This window comes from Mytilus californianus, unplaced genomic scaffold, assembly GCF_021869535.1.
Source record: "Mytilus californianus isolate M0D057914Y unplaced genomic scaffold, xbMytCali1.0.p SCAF_4, whole genome shotgun sequence".
Taxonomy (NCBI): domain Eukaryota; kingdom Metazoa; phylum Mollusca; class Bivalvia; order Mytilida; family Mytilidae; genus Mytilus; species Mytilus californianus.
Genome location: NW_026262690.1, coordinates 16,836,639 through 16,855,052, shown reverse-complemented (window position 1 = coordinate 16,855,052; position 18,414 = coordinate 16,836,639). Strand labels below are relative to the sequence as shown.

At 33.3% G+C, this 18,414-nt stretch overlaps 1 protein-coding gene and 2 long non-coding RNA genes across 5 annotated transcripts in view; 2 read left to right on the top strand and 1 right to left on the bottom strand.

The window, feature by feature from the left end:
• LOC127737579 (uncharacterized) overlaps window positions 1–12,273 on the bottom strand; it is a 39,479-nt gene extending 27,206 nt beyond the window's left edge. Inside the window, exons 1-3 of one of the 2 annotated variants that reach the window (XM_052248414.1) lie at window positions 11,678–12,273; window positions 10,640–10,763; window positions 8,589–9,999 (exon numbers count right to left, since the gene is read on the bottom strand). In XM_052248414.1, the coding sequence (XP_052104374.1) occupies window positions 9,620–9,999; window positions 10,640–10,763; window positions 11,678–12,082 (909 nt within the window). In that variant the 5' untranslated portion in view covers window positions 12,083–12,273 and the 3' untranslated portion in view covers window positions 8,589–9,619. Of the gene's footprint in view, window positions 1–8,588; window positions 10,000–10,639; window positions 10,764–11,677 lie in introns of those variants that run through there. The other variant, XM_052248415.1, reaches the window with a different exon arrangement.
• Window positions 1–18,414, top strand: part of LOC127737580 (uncharacterized) — a 56,173-nt gene that overhangs the window by 3,962 nt on the left and 33,797 nt on the right. The window lies entirely within an intron of this gene.
• Window positions 3,985–5,985, top strand: LOC127737581 (uncharacterized). Its single transcript, XR_007999700.1, has 3 exons — window positions 3,985–5,068; window positions 5,450–5,602; window positions 5,913–5,985. It is a non-coding gene; the product is annotated as an uncharacterized LOC127737581 (long non-coding RNA).

Below are 18,414 nucleotides of genomic sequence, written 5' to 3'. Positions count from 1 at the left end.
TTTATGTAGACTTTGTCATTGGTGAGAGCTGAGCTAACAGTAGTGACTCTGCCAATTTAGCTTAGGGTGAATGTAGACATTGTCATTGGTGAGAGCTAGGCCAATTGTAGTGACTCTGCCAATTTAGCTTAGGGTGTATGTAGACTTTGTCATTGGTGAGAGCTGAGCTAACAGTAGTGACTCTGCCAATTCAGCTTAGAGTGTATGTAGACATTGTCTTTGGTGAGAGATGGTCCAACAGTAATGACTCTGCCAATTTAGCTTAGGGTGTATGTAGACACTGTCTTTGGTGAGAGATGGTCTAACAGTAGTGTCTCTGCCAATTCAGCTTAGGGTGTTTGTAGACTTTGTCATTGTTAAGAGCTAGGCTAACAGTAGTGACTCTGCCAATTTAGCTAAGGGTGTATGTAGACTTTGTTATTGGTTAGAGCTGGTCTAATTGTAGTGACTCCGCTTAATGATTGCAAATAATGCTAGATACTCCATGGGACTAAGCTTCCTGATTTTATTCTCTCTGGGTCTGGCTCCGAAAGGAAACAATTACAATATTTAGTACGCAGACGTCCATTCGATATTATTGGAAAGGGATGATTTTGAAAATGAATGAATATTCTGACTCTGTAAGAACTAAAATAAATACCCTTTGACCAAGATACGATGGAAATGGATATTCTGATCAACATATTGTAGGAAATAATTGTGTTCAAAGGAGAAAATAAAAAAAACAAGCCGGACTAGCTATGGGTAGTACGTGAAAATGGATTTTCTACATTAGAAACCGAGGGACTGTACCTTGGTTTCAAATGTAGAAAAAAACAGTTCATATTTTTTTGCGACGAACTGTTTTTTTCTACATTTGAAACCAAGGTACAGTGCTTTTTTCGTTATTTATATAGAATACAGTAGTACATATATATGACTTCTCTGCTGCAGAAAACCCCGATTTTTAACAAATGAAATCGACTTTTCATAACTGGTTATTTACTGTGCTTATGATTTATTTTCGGAAATTCGAGGCCTTTATAGCGATATGGGTTTTGCTTATTGTTAAAGACGGTGACCTATAGTTGTTAACTTCTGGTCTCTAGCGGAAAGATGCAATCATACCTCATCTTCTTATTTTTATATTGACTGTCAATAATCAAACTGATTTGATTGAACTATTCATTGAATGTATATAAATGGTTGCACAATAATTGTCATGTAGTGCATTTCGTTCGAAAGGCCCGGGTCTACTACGATTGTCACAACAATGGGCAAAAATTAAGAATAGAAAAGAATGGGCAAAAAAAAAAAAAAAAAAACAGAGAATAAAAGGAATATAAAGAATAAGTAAAATTAATAACTGATCATGATAGTGATCAACATGATCGAAATCGGACTAGACTTTTAAATTAGCTACATGAAAGTAAGGAGATGTGGTAGGACACTTCCATAAAAAAATGGACAAAGCTTTGAACAACTGCAAATCACTGTACGAAGGCCTCGTTATGACAAAAAGTGTAATACATTTTTTTGTAAGTCAAACGAGAAAAAATCATGTAGACTTTATTTAAACTACAACAATAAACGAAAAATAAATATTACAGACAGCAATCAACCAAAAACCGCTGGATTACAGGCTCATGGCTTGTGATAGGAACATGTGGCGAGGTTTAACATGTTTGTGAGCGCTAAACTCGCCCCTAACGTTGGACAGTGGTAGCTCAATACACCATAAGAACAAACTGTAAAATTCAGATCGAAAGGGTTTGACTCATCACATCCGTTTTAAGCACAAAACAAATAACAAAAAGTCACAAAAATTGATGATAGTATTCGTAGAAACTGAAAGCAAGTTCAAACTTGTTTAAATAGGCCACATTCTGTATGTGCCTGTCCCAAGTCAGGAGCCTGTAGTTCAGTGGTTGTCGTTTGTTGCTGTATATCATATTTGTTTTTCGTTCATTATTTTGTACATAAATCAGGCCGTTAGTTTTCTCGTTTGAATTGTTTGAAGGCCGTACGGTGACCTATAGTTGTTAATTTCTGTGTCATTTGGTCTCTTGTGGACAATTGTCTAATTGGCAATCATACCACATCTTCTTTTTTGTTTTTAATTTTTTTTTATATCAAAGGATAATTTAAACTAATAGTAATAAATAGACCATGTTTTGTTCTGCAAGATTTGAGTGTCAATCATCACACCTCCAACATATTTAGTTATATAGACAAGCGTATATATTGATTATATATATCAAGACTTAGGAGAAAAGTATGACCTTGTGCAATGCCAACATATTATTAGCGACAGGATGTGGGAACAGAAAATAAGACACCGACAGTTCATCTTTGGGGGACATGTTTTTAATGTAAATTGTTGAGTTCAATTTTTCATGAGAAAAAAAAATGTTTCAGAACGGAAACGAAAAACGATTGTTTCTATTGAAAATTGTGATGTGTGGGGTGTGGGTGTGGGGTTAAGCATTGCTTTATACAGAATTACTTGTTTCTGTATGTTATTGAAATAAATAGTTTGTCTTTTATTAAGGTAGAAAAAAATGCTTGTCCCGAGAAAAAAACACATGCCCCTCCCCACCCAAAAGCAATGACTGCTGGTTAACTTTTAGGTTTTGAAGCCGAAATATATCTATAAAAGTCGTGACCCTGATAAACGAATAAATGGAGAATTTATCAATGGGACACAGATGATGCCCCCGCTTGCACTTTACGTTATAAAGGGACATAACTAGAGACCTGTAAAAGTGACGCCAACCAGATTCGAACTTGATCAGTGTTTTATAATAATAAGCATTGTGTATAAGTTTCATAACTTTTGGTTGAGGCAAACTAAAGTTAAAAAACGGAAACCAATTTTTGGACGTACAGACGGCACGGACGGACAAGGGTAACAATTAATGTCCCCTCCGCCGAGGCGGGGGCATAATAAACACAGAAAGGTAAGCACGTAAACAATGAGTCAGATCTAGTTCGATGATGGAGCGGAATGAGAGGGGTCGGGTGTCGTGTTAAGGTAACTGCATACGTAAAGCTTTGGATGACTTTGAGAACAACGATTCAATAGCAGGAAAATCCTGTAGATTTGGATAACATAACGAATTTTTTGAAAAGCATATGTATACGTGTTGTAATGAAAACATAAAAAGCTTTTCAGTAATATAAAACATATTCATCTTTTTTGTCAAATTTGAAGGATCATTTCACCATAACATACTAAAATTCAGTAAATTTAGAATAATTGCTAGTGAAACGTGTTAATTCATTGTTGTTTAGTGTAGAACTGTCTTTATTTTTCTCTACTTTTTCGAATTCCGCCAAGTTGCAATATTAAACAAAACATGTATGAATAAAAAGAGAGGTAGGTAAGCGTAAATGTGACAACCCAATGACAAAAATAAATATAAATGTAACAACCCAATGACACAAATCAATATAAATGTGACATTCCAATGACAAAAATAAATATAAATGATACAATCCAATGACACAAATAAATATAAATTTGACAACCCAATGACAAAAATAAATAATAATGTGACAACCAAATGACACAAATAAATATAAATGTGACAACCCAAAGACACAAATTAATATAAATGTGACATTCCAATGACAAAAATAAATATAAATGTGACAATCCAATGACACAAATAAATATAAATGTGACAATCTAATGACACAAATAAATATAAATGTGACAACCCAATGACACAAATAAATATAAATGTGACAACCCAATGACACAAATTAATATAAAACACTGGATTTTTGCCAGTTGTTGTAATCTGGTACTATATTACACAACTGTTCCAGGTCAATTCAGCGAGAATTAAGCGCCATATTTGTAAACCTGCCTGTCTCAAGCCAGGAGCCTGTAGTCCACTGGTTTCCGTTGGTAACAGTTTACCTATATGTTTTTAGTTTTATTTTACTGGCTTAAATATGTTTTGTATTGCTAACTATAAGGGATCGATTTGAAGCCCAGCTAACACAAAATATTTTCATGATATTATTGACTGGTTGTATATATGTTTATCAGAAATATTTTCACAAAAATATTTTAAAGACATTTTGTTTACATCAGAAATTAGGTGTGAATGATATTTTACTAATAACATTTCATCCCAATGTTTGATTGCAAATATAAAAACATTTTTTGTAAATATTTTTTTATAATAAATAAATAAATATTTTTTGCTGATGTTTTTTAAACGTTTAAAAGACAGTTTTATAAATGAGAACAGTTTTATGTCGAAGAAATATTTCTTTACAATATTAAAACAATATCTGATGGACATTTTTATATTATAATTATAATATATATTTGTAAGATGTGTAAAAGAAATGTTTATAAAACATTTTTGATTAATATCTGCGTTAAGCATAGGTTTGATGTATAATAAAATATCTTTTTGATGTAACATCTAAATAATTTTCTTGTCCTAATTAAAAATATAAGCTGGTAATATCTAATGAATATTTAAATAACGTCTTAACAAAATATTTTTTCGATTTTATTTAGAAAATATTAGTTGAAGACCCTTTTATAAACATTTTAACATTATATGTCTTCTAGATATTTGTAAGATGTATGACAGAAATGTTTGTCAAATGTTTGTTAGTAATATTTGAGTGAAGCAAGTGTTAAATATTTTTTAGATATCACATTAACATGAATGACTCCTCATTTTTATAGAAGAGCTTTAATAATTCCAAAGAGGTTATATGAGATAATCTCCTTGATAATTTTAACCTTTGAGGAACATTTCAATCGTGTATTATTATAACTTTTTTCGTTCAACTTTAATTGATGAAACATAATAAACAAATATATACAGAGTGATATTTGATACAACCATTCTGTTCATCAAACACATTCTGATAAGGTTAACCAGATGTTGGACACATTTCAAAGATAGTTGCTATGGTAATTAAGATTATAGAAAATCTAAATGTAATGGGATGGTCATTTTTGAGGTTATTTCCTGTCGTCTATTTGTAACTTCCGAAAGCAGTGAAAACAAAGAAAACTAAAAGAGAAAATCACAGTTCAAAGAGAAAGAAACACGTAAGTTGTAATTTTAAAAAATCGTAATTGATATACGGACTCGACTGAATCTTGTTTTTTTGTCCTCGGCAAAACTTTGGCAAAACAAAATCTGTATTTGAATAGTTTGTAGGAGTAAATATCACAAAATGTTGAAGACGCTACTTCTTTAAATTATATGTATGCAGTGTTATAATTAAACATTAGGATATCATGGAAAAGTGAAAAAGATATATTTTAAACAAAATGAAATGGCATGTATATGTGAAAAAAGGGGGTAAAATGTGAAAAAATATCATACGGAAAAAGTCTATATAAATTTGCAGACAGATTCGTGTATAAATTACTTGAAGTAGGGTTTCTTTTTAATATACATTTTTACATTCTCATATAAATTTATAGATCTGGTATTTGAGAACTACAGAAGACAAATTAAAGCAGAGTGCAAAAGGAATTTTAATAATCATTGAAAATATTCTGGCTTCAAAATGCATGGAAATGGAGATGGGACAAAATGCATTCTACCATTTGATAGCCCAGAATGAATTACTTTAAGTAAGTAACATAATAGCCATCCTTTCTGCTACATCGGATTTGAAATTCGCAGATATATATGTATAAAATGTTTAATATTACTGTCAATGCTAAGTGTCACTTTGATTTAGATTTGACTTTGTATTCTTTATTTAGTTAGAACGTTTTTTGACATAGTTCTGTTTCCTGAATCTATATCATAATCAAAATAACGGCATACCTGTAATCTAATTAACATAATACAATTTTTTTCATAATGTTTGACTTGATATCGGCTTAAAAGCTTAAATCTCAATTGAGTTTAAACATTTATGTATTATTTCTTCTTCAGAAGGCTAACAAGAAGAGGAGGCTCGCAGTAGAAGATGCAGACTCTGAATAATTAATAAAATGTTAAAATGCTATTCAGGAAAATTCAATATTCATTGACAGTCGTCCTGTCATATGAATAAGCTATTCTATCAATGCTTTTGTGTTGGCAGTATACAATGTCATGCTTTGACTGCTCTTAATTGTTTGAAAGAGTTTGAAAAAATATCAAACAAAAATTCAAATGTCCACAAGTCGGAGAAAAACAATCGCATTGCAAAACAAAATAAAAAAAATAAACAGTCTGCATTACACTACATATAATGATAGAACAAGAAACAGGTGCCCTGGAGGAGAGCTGATAAATGTTAGTCTAAATATGCATGATATATTTGCAAGCTGAGAGTTGGCCTGAACATAAAACGTTTTTTGAATATTGGTATAAAGTTTTTTACAAACATTTAACCAAGATGTTTTAAGAATATTGGGAAGACATCCATAAAACATCGTTGAAATATTTAATTTACATTTTCAAGAGATATTTCTACCTAAACTTGCCTCTGATATTTTAAAAACATTTGGTAGACATCCATAAAACATATTTTAGACATGAAAAGGATATTTTTGGATAACGTTTGATATATATCTTGTCTGGATATTTTCAATTGACACTGAATGATATCAAAGTTATGTTATTTAAATATAAAATCAAAATATTTAAAAAAAAATGTTCTTTAAACATTCAGAACAAATATCAGCTGAAAATATGCTATTCACATTAGTACAGCCATACATTTCACTTCAAAACAATATTTCTGAATGATATTTTTGTGACATTTTGCAATATATTTTAAAAATATCAATAAAATGTTTTTGTGCTACCTGGGAGGACGGTTAGTTATTTACATCTGTGTACTTCAGTTTATTTTTTTGCGAATAGTAGTCTCATTAAGAATCATACCACATGCTCCTTGTTGTTCAAGTATTTATTAATTATTCAATATGTCCAGGTCTTAACAACCTGAAGGTTGACTGGAAACATGGTCATTGATTTCTTCCGCCAGTCATCTTGACTTATTTATGGAAGTCTGGGAATTGTCTTACCGCACTGTTAATAGTCTATCTTGTTTGATACAAGGCATGTCAATCAATATTTTTTATATGGATTAGATACACATATTTATTTTATGTAATAATTTTATTTGTATTTATTAACCCTCCATCTGACCCTAACACCTCCGAGATTGTGGTTTGTGCTTTGGCAACATGTGTAGCATTTAGTTTGGGCAATGTAATAATGGATTTCATCCATTCTTTACTTGTCACAAAATTATCACCTGAGTTCTCAGGCAGCCCTGAATAAAACGGGTAACTAGGCAGCCCTCTCGCCGGGTGAACGAATCATTTGTTTGTCCATTTGACAGTTCTTTTGGATACATGTTTTAGTGTGCAAATGGTTTTTTTCACTCGAGGTTATCCGTTTCAGGTTGCAAAGTGAGCCCATACCCTCTAAGCATGGGCTGGGCCAGCGCTCAACATGCAGGTATTAAAATTAAACTGAAATAAACTAAAAGAGTGGGTCTACTTGAGTTACCTGTGTTTGACATGGGATGGGCCAGCGCTCAACATGTCACTCGTAGAGAGGTATTTTGAAGTAACACAGTTCTCTGAATTATGCTTCGAGCTCTTGTAAATACTCTCTTTTAAAAGGCTCGCTTTGCTATTAGGTTCACATTGTTTAAGGTTTCATTCAATTGGTGTATACTAAAGTGGCTCGTGACTTTCTCCTTAAATAATATGGTCAAAGTTATTTGATGTCACGGTACTACATCTACACTCTGTCGTCAAGTGCAAGTGCCGCGATAGATGCTCGAATAATGTGAATTTGATTGAGATATGTATTTTATTTTTTATTTTTTAAATACATATCAATTGCTAGCATGTTGCCCGTAACTCCAATTTCATATTTTTATATTTTTTATTATATTATGCTTTTTATTTATTTTGTATATATATTATAACTTGAATACAAGGCTGTGTTATTATATATAATAAATATAGGTCATTCTTAATTGATTTGATTACTTTCACTTAGGTGTCAATTTGTTATACTTCATCAGTCGTTCTTAATCTGTATCTATGACAGATTTAGTCTGTACCGTTTTTCACATTTAAATCTTAAACAGCTGGAGAAAGGTCATCGCTCGTTCAAATCTTTATCAATAAGAAACACGGCTCATAAACTGTACGTTAAATTGCCCTTACAACAATTATCTTAGAGGCCCTTTGCTGACCTGTTTTAGGCAAATCATCTGCCTCTTCCTGACTACATATATATATATATATATATATATAAGCATGAAATATTTGCCATTGTAATTGTGCGCATCGTTTACGGTGACACCTCTTAAATAAAGTCGATGGTATATATTCCTTTAATGTTATTGAAATAAAACAATCAAATTATGTACACATTTCGTAAAAGTATGAAATATTGATTTTTCTGAAAGAGTAACAAACAAAGGTGCAATAATATTGTAGATACTCGTGCATATATAGCAGACCAAGATACAATTTCGAGTCAAGAGACCCAGAGTTACTTATGTGGGCATCCGGTGAAGGAATTTATAATAAAAATCATAATGGCAGTTCATAAATTGTATTATTTTCAGCTTCAGTAATATAACAAATACAGTGGTTCATAAAATACATTTTATCATATATAATAAGTAATACAGCAAGGTGCATTATGTTTACATTTCGTAAAAGTATGAACTATTAATTTTGCTGAAACAGTAAAGAACAAAAGTACAATAGTATTGTAGGTACTCGTGCATATATAGCAGACCAAGATACAACTGATTAATAGAGGATCAAATGACGAGTAAAATGCAAACACAATTATCATTTTATTTTACAAGTCCTGAATGAAACTCATTATACCTGCAAAAAAATCAACTTCAATACCATTAAAAAAAACAAGATGCAATTTGAGTATTCTTATACTTATTCTGAGGGATTCATTCATGTGGTAACGGTTTAGGCAGTGAGGATGGATGAACATGACATCAAAGTGTTACCGATCTGCAAATTTAAAGGATTAAATAAACAAAATATGCGTTTAAAACAAATTTCTCATGTAATTTAATATAAAGATAAGAACATGCGGTATGCTTGCTACTGAGACAACTATCCACCAGAGGCCAAATAACATAGATGTAAGTAACTTTATGTCGACGTACGGCCTTCAACGATGAGCTAAACCTATTACGTATATAGTCAGCTGTAAAAGGCCTCAACATGACAAAATGTAAAACAATAGATTATATGTGTTTAAAATTAGATGATGTGTTTAACATTAGATTAGAGGGGTTTAACATTAGATTAGATGTGTTTAACCTAAAAAAAAAAAACTGGAAATATGAGCTTACAAATATGATGAAGATTACTTTTTGTAATTTCAATCTGATGGCCTCATTAGATATGTTAATCATATAAACAACGTTGTGCATGCAGTTCAACAACCCCCGCAATAAAACAGTTACAACCGAAGTTTAAAACTAATAAGGATAGCAAATATAATGTACTAAAGCATAAATAGTAAAGTACAAACACAAAGTGTCAGCGTTGTTTTACAAACATTCTCCACAGATGCAGGAAGGTTCACTATAGAATGGTTCATTGCAAATCTGAAACTTCTATGTCCAACTAAGTACAAGTACTGTCGAATTAATATTTTCTGATTTCTTGTAATCCAAAGACGTTGCTTATTCTCGTCGCGTAAAAATTTTGTATATTTGTGACGTGCAAGGATAGTCTGTCGCCTTTTGTCAAATTCACCGGAAGTAAACAATTTTCCGGAATAAAAGAAAGAGGTCCACTGCTATAATGTACATTATTGTGAAATAATATATCGTCACGTTGTTTGTTTTCTACATGTCGAACTATCTGCATGGACACTGTACCATAATCAGATGTTTGGTTCCGTATTCTGAAACAATACTGCAGTGATACATATATAATATATATTCCGTCTGACTGAACTGTCAGTGATGTTTTGATGTAGAGGCTATCTACTCCTGTGTGTTTTGGCATCATCAGTGTTACTTCTGAAATAAAATTATATTCAAATCATAATTTGAACAACTTTATTTATTACACATGATGTTTTGAAAGACGTTTGTTTGATGTTTGGATTGGTGTGTGTGTGTGTGTGATGATGTTCAGTTTAAAAGGTGTGTAGGGTAGCATAAATATTGAGACAATAATTCAAATTGACAATAGTATAAGGTCTTTCTTGTTGCCACTACTTTTCTCTCATCGAATATGACTTTCGTTACGGCTTTGGTCGGCATAAACCATGTGGCAGTGTCTTTCAGGAAGCTTGAAGTTACCGTGGTAAAACCTGATCATCTATATGTTGAGATGGAGGATTTTGAAAAGAAGGGGCCACAACCGTTTTGCGTAATATTTGTAAAAATACTATTCATTTATCCTCATATATGTAGCTCCATAACGGTGAGGGGGTGGGGGGGATTTACGCCTCTGTCATCTGCTAGTAGCTATTGTAAAACAACATCAAATTAATTGTGGACTAAAATGAAAATAAATTTTCGAAATAAACAAGCCAGCCTAGCGACAGGTGAAAATGAAGTTTCAGTCCGAAAAAATTCCTCCAGATCCCTAAAAAATCTAATGGTCGTCTCTTTATCTGATACTAAACATCGATGTTTATATTTACCAATTTACCTGATGCATTTTTCTTCGACAAATAATACATTTTACCAAGTCTTTGTCGAAGAACAGGGCGGTTACCATCTTTATAAAGTTGCTCTTCGCTTAAATTTCTTCTTCCAATGTATTCCGTTGTCAACTGAAAACAAAGAAAACTTCGTAATGATAGTTGCGTTGCTTATATTGTCTCTTACCCCGAAGGTGACTTGCGTATAGAAGTCATAGAATCGCAGTCAAATTATTTAATCCCCCCTCCCGTTAAAGAGACAATAGCTGCAGAACGAATTTATTGAAACTATCAAATCTGATTCAATATATAATACTTTAAACGTAACTCAGAACGACAAAGGTTCCGTTGTATGAAATCGTTTTAAAATATCATCATTTTGTGTGTATTCCTGACTGGAATCGTTCTAAAGTATCATCATTTCGTGTGTATTCCTGACTGGAATCGCTTTAATGTATCATCATTTCGTGTGTGTATTTCTGACTGAAATCATTATAAAGTATCATCATTCGGTGTGTATTCCTGATTGGAATCGTTATAAAGTATCATCATTTCGTGTGTATTCCTGACTGGAATCGATATAAAGTATCATCATTTCGTGTGTATTTCTGACTGGAATCGTTTTAAAGTATCATCATTGCGTGTGTATTCCTATACTGGAATCGTTATAAAGTATCATCATTTCGTGTGTATTCCTGACTGGACGCCATCCAATTAACTATCGTAATGGCCCACGAAAATATAAAACAGACCTAGGTAAACATAAAACAGAAGTCGAAAGGTAAGCAGGGGCAACACTATGCGGTCGATTTTCTTAATTATGTTGGATCTCATATTGAAAATATTTCAACAATTTTAATTATGAAGGATTCGCTAAACTCACTACAAAAATACAAAACTTTTGAATAGTTTGACAGAGTAAAGTCCTAAGTCAAAATATCACAAACATTTGCATGTGAAGATTCCTAAACTTATCCACGTTAATTAAATGCTTGATTTGACTTAATGAAAACTGAAGTTAAGACTGCATATAAAGTTATACGTACAAGTGTTAGTAAGTTAAATACTGCTTGATCCGACGCCTTCTGACAGTATGAAATATCCTTAGAGCTTGGTCGATTTGTATAATTTCGTTCACACGGAAGAAGTATAAAATCTCCCGATGGCTTTTTTATATTCTGACGATCAACGCCTGATTTGAAATGAAACAAAACTACCCCGGTTGTAGAAACGATTATCAATAATACTATGTTCGAAAGAATCGAAAGTGTGTTAATATATAAACAACATTTTGAGATTTTCCTTTTAGGCTCGATGTTTTTACATTGATCGCTATTACACAACACGCTGTTGTTTTCACTGTTTTTCTCTGTAGTTTTTGTATATGACGGATTCACATTGAAACAATTTTCTGATTTACTTGCCGACATGGAGAGCGGTATGTAAGGCATCCTGCCTTATCTTTACTTTGATTTAAAACTGAAACCGAAAGTATATTTCAAACTGTGGTGAATCCATTTATGTCATTTATAAATAACTATATTCATCGACTTTCCGAAAATCAATGTATACACATGGTTGTGCTGTATTCTTTTTCAGCAATCATTTTTTCTTTGAAAGAAGTGAGAACAATAAATCATGAGTCATTTCCTGTATTAAACATGATCGACCAGGTCGCCCTTGATTTTATTTAAAAAAAAAATTGTGTGTTTAAATGTTTTCACGTTGATAGCGTAAAATTAATAATTGTTAAAACAGACATATTAATTCATGGATTTCTTACAATCAGTTAAAGGGGGTCTCATTGGGGGTTCTGATCCCGGATCCCGCTTACTGTTTACACTATGTACGTAAGCAATTTTCATTTTTTTTTGTAATTTCCCGTGTCCCGCTAGACCTCATTTCCCGTTTTCACGGCACAATAATTTGACTTTCACGTGTCACGCTTACAAAAAATCGGCAATCCCGGGTCACGCTTAGACCCCAATGAGACCCACTTAAAGCGCCAAAATATTCAGTGATATGCAACAATTACTAGCCAAGGCTTGGTTTGATGCATACAATTTATCTTAATTAATAGTATTATTTTTATGTTTGTACAACTCAAGTCAGTGATTTCTGCACCTGCTGTCTATAAATAATACAATTAAACCCGAGACGAACAGGGGGTGGGGTTATAATATATCGGGCAGAATCAATTTGCGCCAATTACAGTTTGAAAAGGTATCAATTGCGCCACTCTCTATTTTCCTGATGGTATTCATTGCGCCAATAAATGGAATCAAATTGCGCCACATTTACCTGTAGTAGAGGTCGGTCATTTAAAGACGTATCAACCGTATCATATACAGTATGTGATCCACAGCTTTAATTTTATTGTACGATATTCGTGTCACTGCCCCACATTCGCTCCTTTTCAAGAGCATACAGAAGTCGTTGCGGGAGCACATACTATTTTTTTGGTATATCTGCAGATGCGTATACGTCAAAGTATATGATACGGTTGATACGTTTTTAAATGACCGACCTCTACTATAATTAACCTTTCCACTTTAGATTAAACTAAACACTCATCAAAATTAAGAAAACTCACCAATAAATAAATTGTTCAGCAATAGAATAGGTTTTCACATGGAAAGATGTCTAATACATTTATACTGTTTTCAGCTACAGATACCAGCCTTTGGTTTAATGTTGAACAGAGATATATTATAGTTTTAACTGTAGATATACGAGTGCACGTTTTAATTCAGCATATTTTTTTTATATATTTAAATGACTAGCTTTAATCCGCCATTCGGTAATCTGCTGGTCCCAAGCCCGGATAAAGGAGGAGGGAAGTCAATCATTTAGTTGATATATATAATAAAACATCATAAAATTGGCGCAAATGATACCTATAGTTTTTAATTAAAATGAAGTGGCGCAGAAGTAGCATTGGCGCAAATAAGTTGTGGCGCAAATGAGTTCATTTTTGGCGCAAAAAGATTTCGCCCAATATATCTACATAATCTACTTGTATACACTGTACAACCACCACATTTCTAAAATCCTGGATTAGACACTCATATTATTATTGTAAGTTCATCGTTATTTGTTTGTATCTTAATATAATCATTGACATATTTCTCTAAAATCTTCCAGTTCTCATTACCAGATAACAATAATAAGAGGATGCGTTATGCAGGAGGATAAAATACTATACTTTTAAAGTAAAAAATGGTCGGCCAAGTCATATAATTATATATTCAACATGTGTATGACAAAATAAAGAATGAAATCTTTTGGATATTTTTTTTTAAATATGTAAGTATGTTGGCAAATTATTTAAAATATCTCAAATTATGTACACGTAGTTATTTTGCATTTCAAAGAATTAAACAGTACATACATTGTTTTTTTGAAATTTACCGAGAAAACATGTTTGATAAAATTCAATATTATGAAATCAACACCTTGTAAATTTCGTGAATCCGAAGCGCTTTTTCTGGATTTACCTTCGTCAGGAATTCCGAGATAGCAGAGGAGATGTACATGTATCTGGTATGTCTGAATTGCGCTTATATATAAATGCCGGTAAAAGTATTATGCTATTATCGACAAAAGAAAAACCAATTGTGAATATGTCTATTGTATTATCATATACTATGCACCATGCACCATAAATCCAAGCTGTATAGAACTTCTCGATTCTGGCAGCATTGGATGTGTTTTGTTTTCTTGGAAAAAGGGGAGGCGGGTACAGACTATTTCACTAACTCAACTGTCGCAATACTAAGAGATTATTTACTAGGACCATAGTACGAGCATAGAGATAGGCACTGTCTCTAATGATCATCATACAGCAAGCAAGCAAGAGCTCCAGGAGTCGGGATAGAGGTAGGCATATGCACCGTACCACAGATATCCTAGGCTATCACGAGTCTGACATCATATGAAAAGATTGGAGTAGTGTAGTGGTGTTATATTAAATGATTATCTCTTGGGTCATAGTACCAGAGGTAGAGGTTGATATTGCATTTACTATGCAACGAACTAAGATATCTTATAGATCTTCACGATTGTGACAGAAGAACATTGGTAGAGGATTCCCGGGTAGTCATATTGTCCAACTCAACCATACCCGCCTAACCATACTAACCGATTTTCAACATGGGCCATAGTAATAAAGGCAGCGGTATACAATGCTTCTACTAGGCACGAGCCACGGATACCCCAGACCTCTAGAGTCTAAAAGGATAGGGTAGGGTTTGAGACTGTGCCCAGTGTGTCACTTAGTCCAAGTTTACTATTTCATGCTGGCTATACTTTAATATCTTCATCCTGAACCAAAGAAAGAGGTAGAAATTGCCTTACAATGCACCGTACCACAGATACCAAAGACTTGAAGAGTCATGTTGACCCTGTATGTCCCATAGTCCAACTTAATTATTGCCGGCTGGTCATATTACGAGGTTCTGAACCTTGGATATAATACCGGAGTATAGATGCAAAGGACGGGTAATTTATCTAACATGACACGAGGGTACCGGTTTGTAGCCTCCTCAAATATAGTCGACTGGCATAGTACCAAGAGATTTTCCTAAGCAATAGTACTAGAGGTAGAGGTTGGCATTGCCGCTCCTATTCGCCGTACCACTGATGCCCTAGACCTTGTTTGTGAAGGGTGATAGAGGATGTTGCCAGTAGGTTACATAGCCCAACTGATGCCGGCTGTTCACTCTACGTAACATGTGGTTATTTACCTGGGGCAAGTATCATGATACCTATCTTAAAAATCGATAGTAAAAGTCATCTGTGCGTTTAATAGAACGGTCGAAAAACATACTTAAATTCAATACTTGTTTTTATTCTTTGTTCTTATGTTGTACTGTTACACCACTGTCCCAGGTTAGGGGAGGGTTGGTGCCTACAAACATGTTTAACCCATGCCACATTCTATATGATCCTATATGTGCCTGTCCAAATCTCGGTCCAAAGTCATATGTTAATTATTGAGCATTGAGTGTTATTGAGTGGTTGTCGTTTTTATACAATCGCAAAACAAAATTGCGTTCGTATAATGCTATCACGTCGTCGTCGTCGTCGTCATCCGAAGACATTTGGTTTCCGGACAATAACTTTAGTTTAAGTGTATGGATCTCTATGAAATTTGACCAAAAGGTTCATAACCATAAGAGGAAGGTTAGGATTGTTTTGGGGGGTGATGGTCCCAACCGTTTAAGAACAAGCATTTTTATAGTTTCAGGACAATTACTTGTGTATAAGTATTTTGATTGCTCTGAAATTGTACCACAAGGTTCAATATCACAAGTAGAAGGTTGGGATTCATTTTGAGGGTAATTGCCCAAACCGTTCAGGGATTAGGGGCCAAAAAAGGGCCAAAACAAGCAATTTTCTAGTTTTCAGACAATAACTTGTGTTTAAGTGTATGGATGTCTCTTAAATTGTACCACATTTTACAAAAAGAAAATTTCTTCAAATATTATTTTTGGAGGGGGGAGGGGAGCAGGGGTAAAAAAAAAATTTGGGGGGCAGGGCAATTTTTTTTTTTCGTCCAGATTTAAGAAATTATCAATTTTCCCCCAAAAAAATTGAGGGTCATAATTTATTTCGCTATATTATAATTATTATAACACCCGTTGCTAATATTATCACATGTTGCTATGGGTGGGCGGGCTTATGAAAGATAAGTGAAAATTAAGAAATGCCGCGTGTCTAATGAAATTAATTGATAATATAAGACATTTGCATAAAGTATAATAAAATTATTCAACTATTTCAACTATTCTGTTAAGGGATCCGAACAGGAGTCCATTTGTCAATGAGGCGTAAGAGTCCTGTTCGGGGTCCCAAAACAAGGAAATCTAAGATTTAAACAGATTTGGCACCGTAAGTATAAATATAAATACAAATTTAGTCTGCAAGTCAAGTGTAAGCAACTAGAAAAAAATAATATGTTTACTTGTCAAGCACGGCTCTCCAGAATCATTGGAGGGCATTGATCTAAAAGAACAAAAAGAACAAATACATCCCTGTGCCCCCTTCCCACTGATCAATAAGTCCCTTAAACTGGATTAAAGTAGTAGCGCCCCTTATCATTTAGTAGATCACTCCACAAGCAGCGTACCTCACAGAATGTAAGCCATACCTAGTTGTATTCACCCTAGAAACATCAGCAGTATTACTGTATCTAAAAGAATATGAATTTTGTTTTATAACAATTGAATCATTTAGATAATCAGGTGTAGATCTAAGACCTTATTGTTATTCTTAAATACTCCAATAGCTAAAAATCTCATCCCTCTTCATTTTAGAGACGGTAATTTAGAATTTTCAATTAGCTTATCATATTTATAAGCTCTTCTCACCTTCATGTATAAATTTCAAAGCTCCCTCTTGTATCTTTTGTATCTGACTAGGATTGTCAATTTTCCTATCGAAGGTCGGTGGTTTTCTCCGGGCACTCTCACTTCTTCCACCAATAAAAACTGGCCGCCACGAAATAGCCCAAAAGCGGTGCTTAAAAGTGGCGTTAAAACACCAAAAAAAAAATCTTGTATCTTTTATAATTTTTTGGTATTAGAATCACCAAAAAATGCCAAAACAAAGGGCAATAACTAAAATTTGACAAAATGAAAGAATAGTATATGGTACGTTTGCCCAGTTTATTTAAATGTTTACCAATTTTCTTCAGGACATTTAGCTGTTGGGATGCCTTTCTACAAATATTAGGTATATGACTATTAAAATTTAATTTAAAGTCAAAAGTGACACCCAAAAGCTTTAGATCATTTCCACATTCTATATTATTACCATGATCAAAATGAATATGATATTTTTGTCGTGTGTGTTTTTACCTAAAGATATAGCCTAAACTTTATTAGGGTTTGCTTGCATATCATTGTCTGTAAAACACTCAATTAATATTTAGCTTTCAAACTCTATTAGTATGGCAGCAATGTATATATTTTCATCTAATGATTTTCGCCAGTCCTCTATAATTCTGAGGAGTGTGTCTTGGCAACTATACCCAGCTCTAAAAGCTGTAAAAGCAAACAGAAAGACATTTAAACGAGCCACGTGACTTGTACAACATGGATTGTTATTTTTGCTCTGCCAAAATTCACAGATTTGGGATAGTTTCAGTTATGCTATGGAATTAACATTTCGCAAACGTGAATATCATTATTATAAATTACTGATGTTATGAAAAAAAAATTGAACATTAGAAGCTCGAAATTCCACTTTATTAACTCTATTACCTAAACAAAGAAACTTAAAATTTCGTTCATTGAGACCTGTCCTGACCATACTCTTAGGCAGATATACCCATAGTAAAGAGCTCACAACACTTCGAACATAGTTGGACTGTGTACCTCTACCTTTGTGTATTTCTAGAGGGCATTTCACCTATAATTGGTCGATTTTATTGGCGTAAACAACAGTATGTCTAATTTAACGGAACTTCAATCAACTAGCCAACATGAGCAGTATTACGATTTACCGCTATCCCAACCATGTTCGTACACTGAGAATGACTTTGAAACATTAGAAAACAATTCCAACGAATTTATAAGTTTAATATACAATGAGTTGGGTTCGCTTCCAAGAGAAACTTTCATCCAAAAATGAATACAAAACTGCAAATCATCAAACAAAGACATCGAAACAGTCAGACATGAACTTTTTGACGTCGCCAAACGTCAACAGAATTTTCCTTATCCAAATGCAACATTAAAGAAAAGATTATGTCCTAGACAATTAACAGGAGATTCGGTTG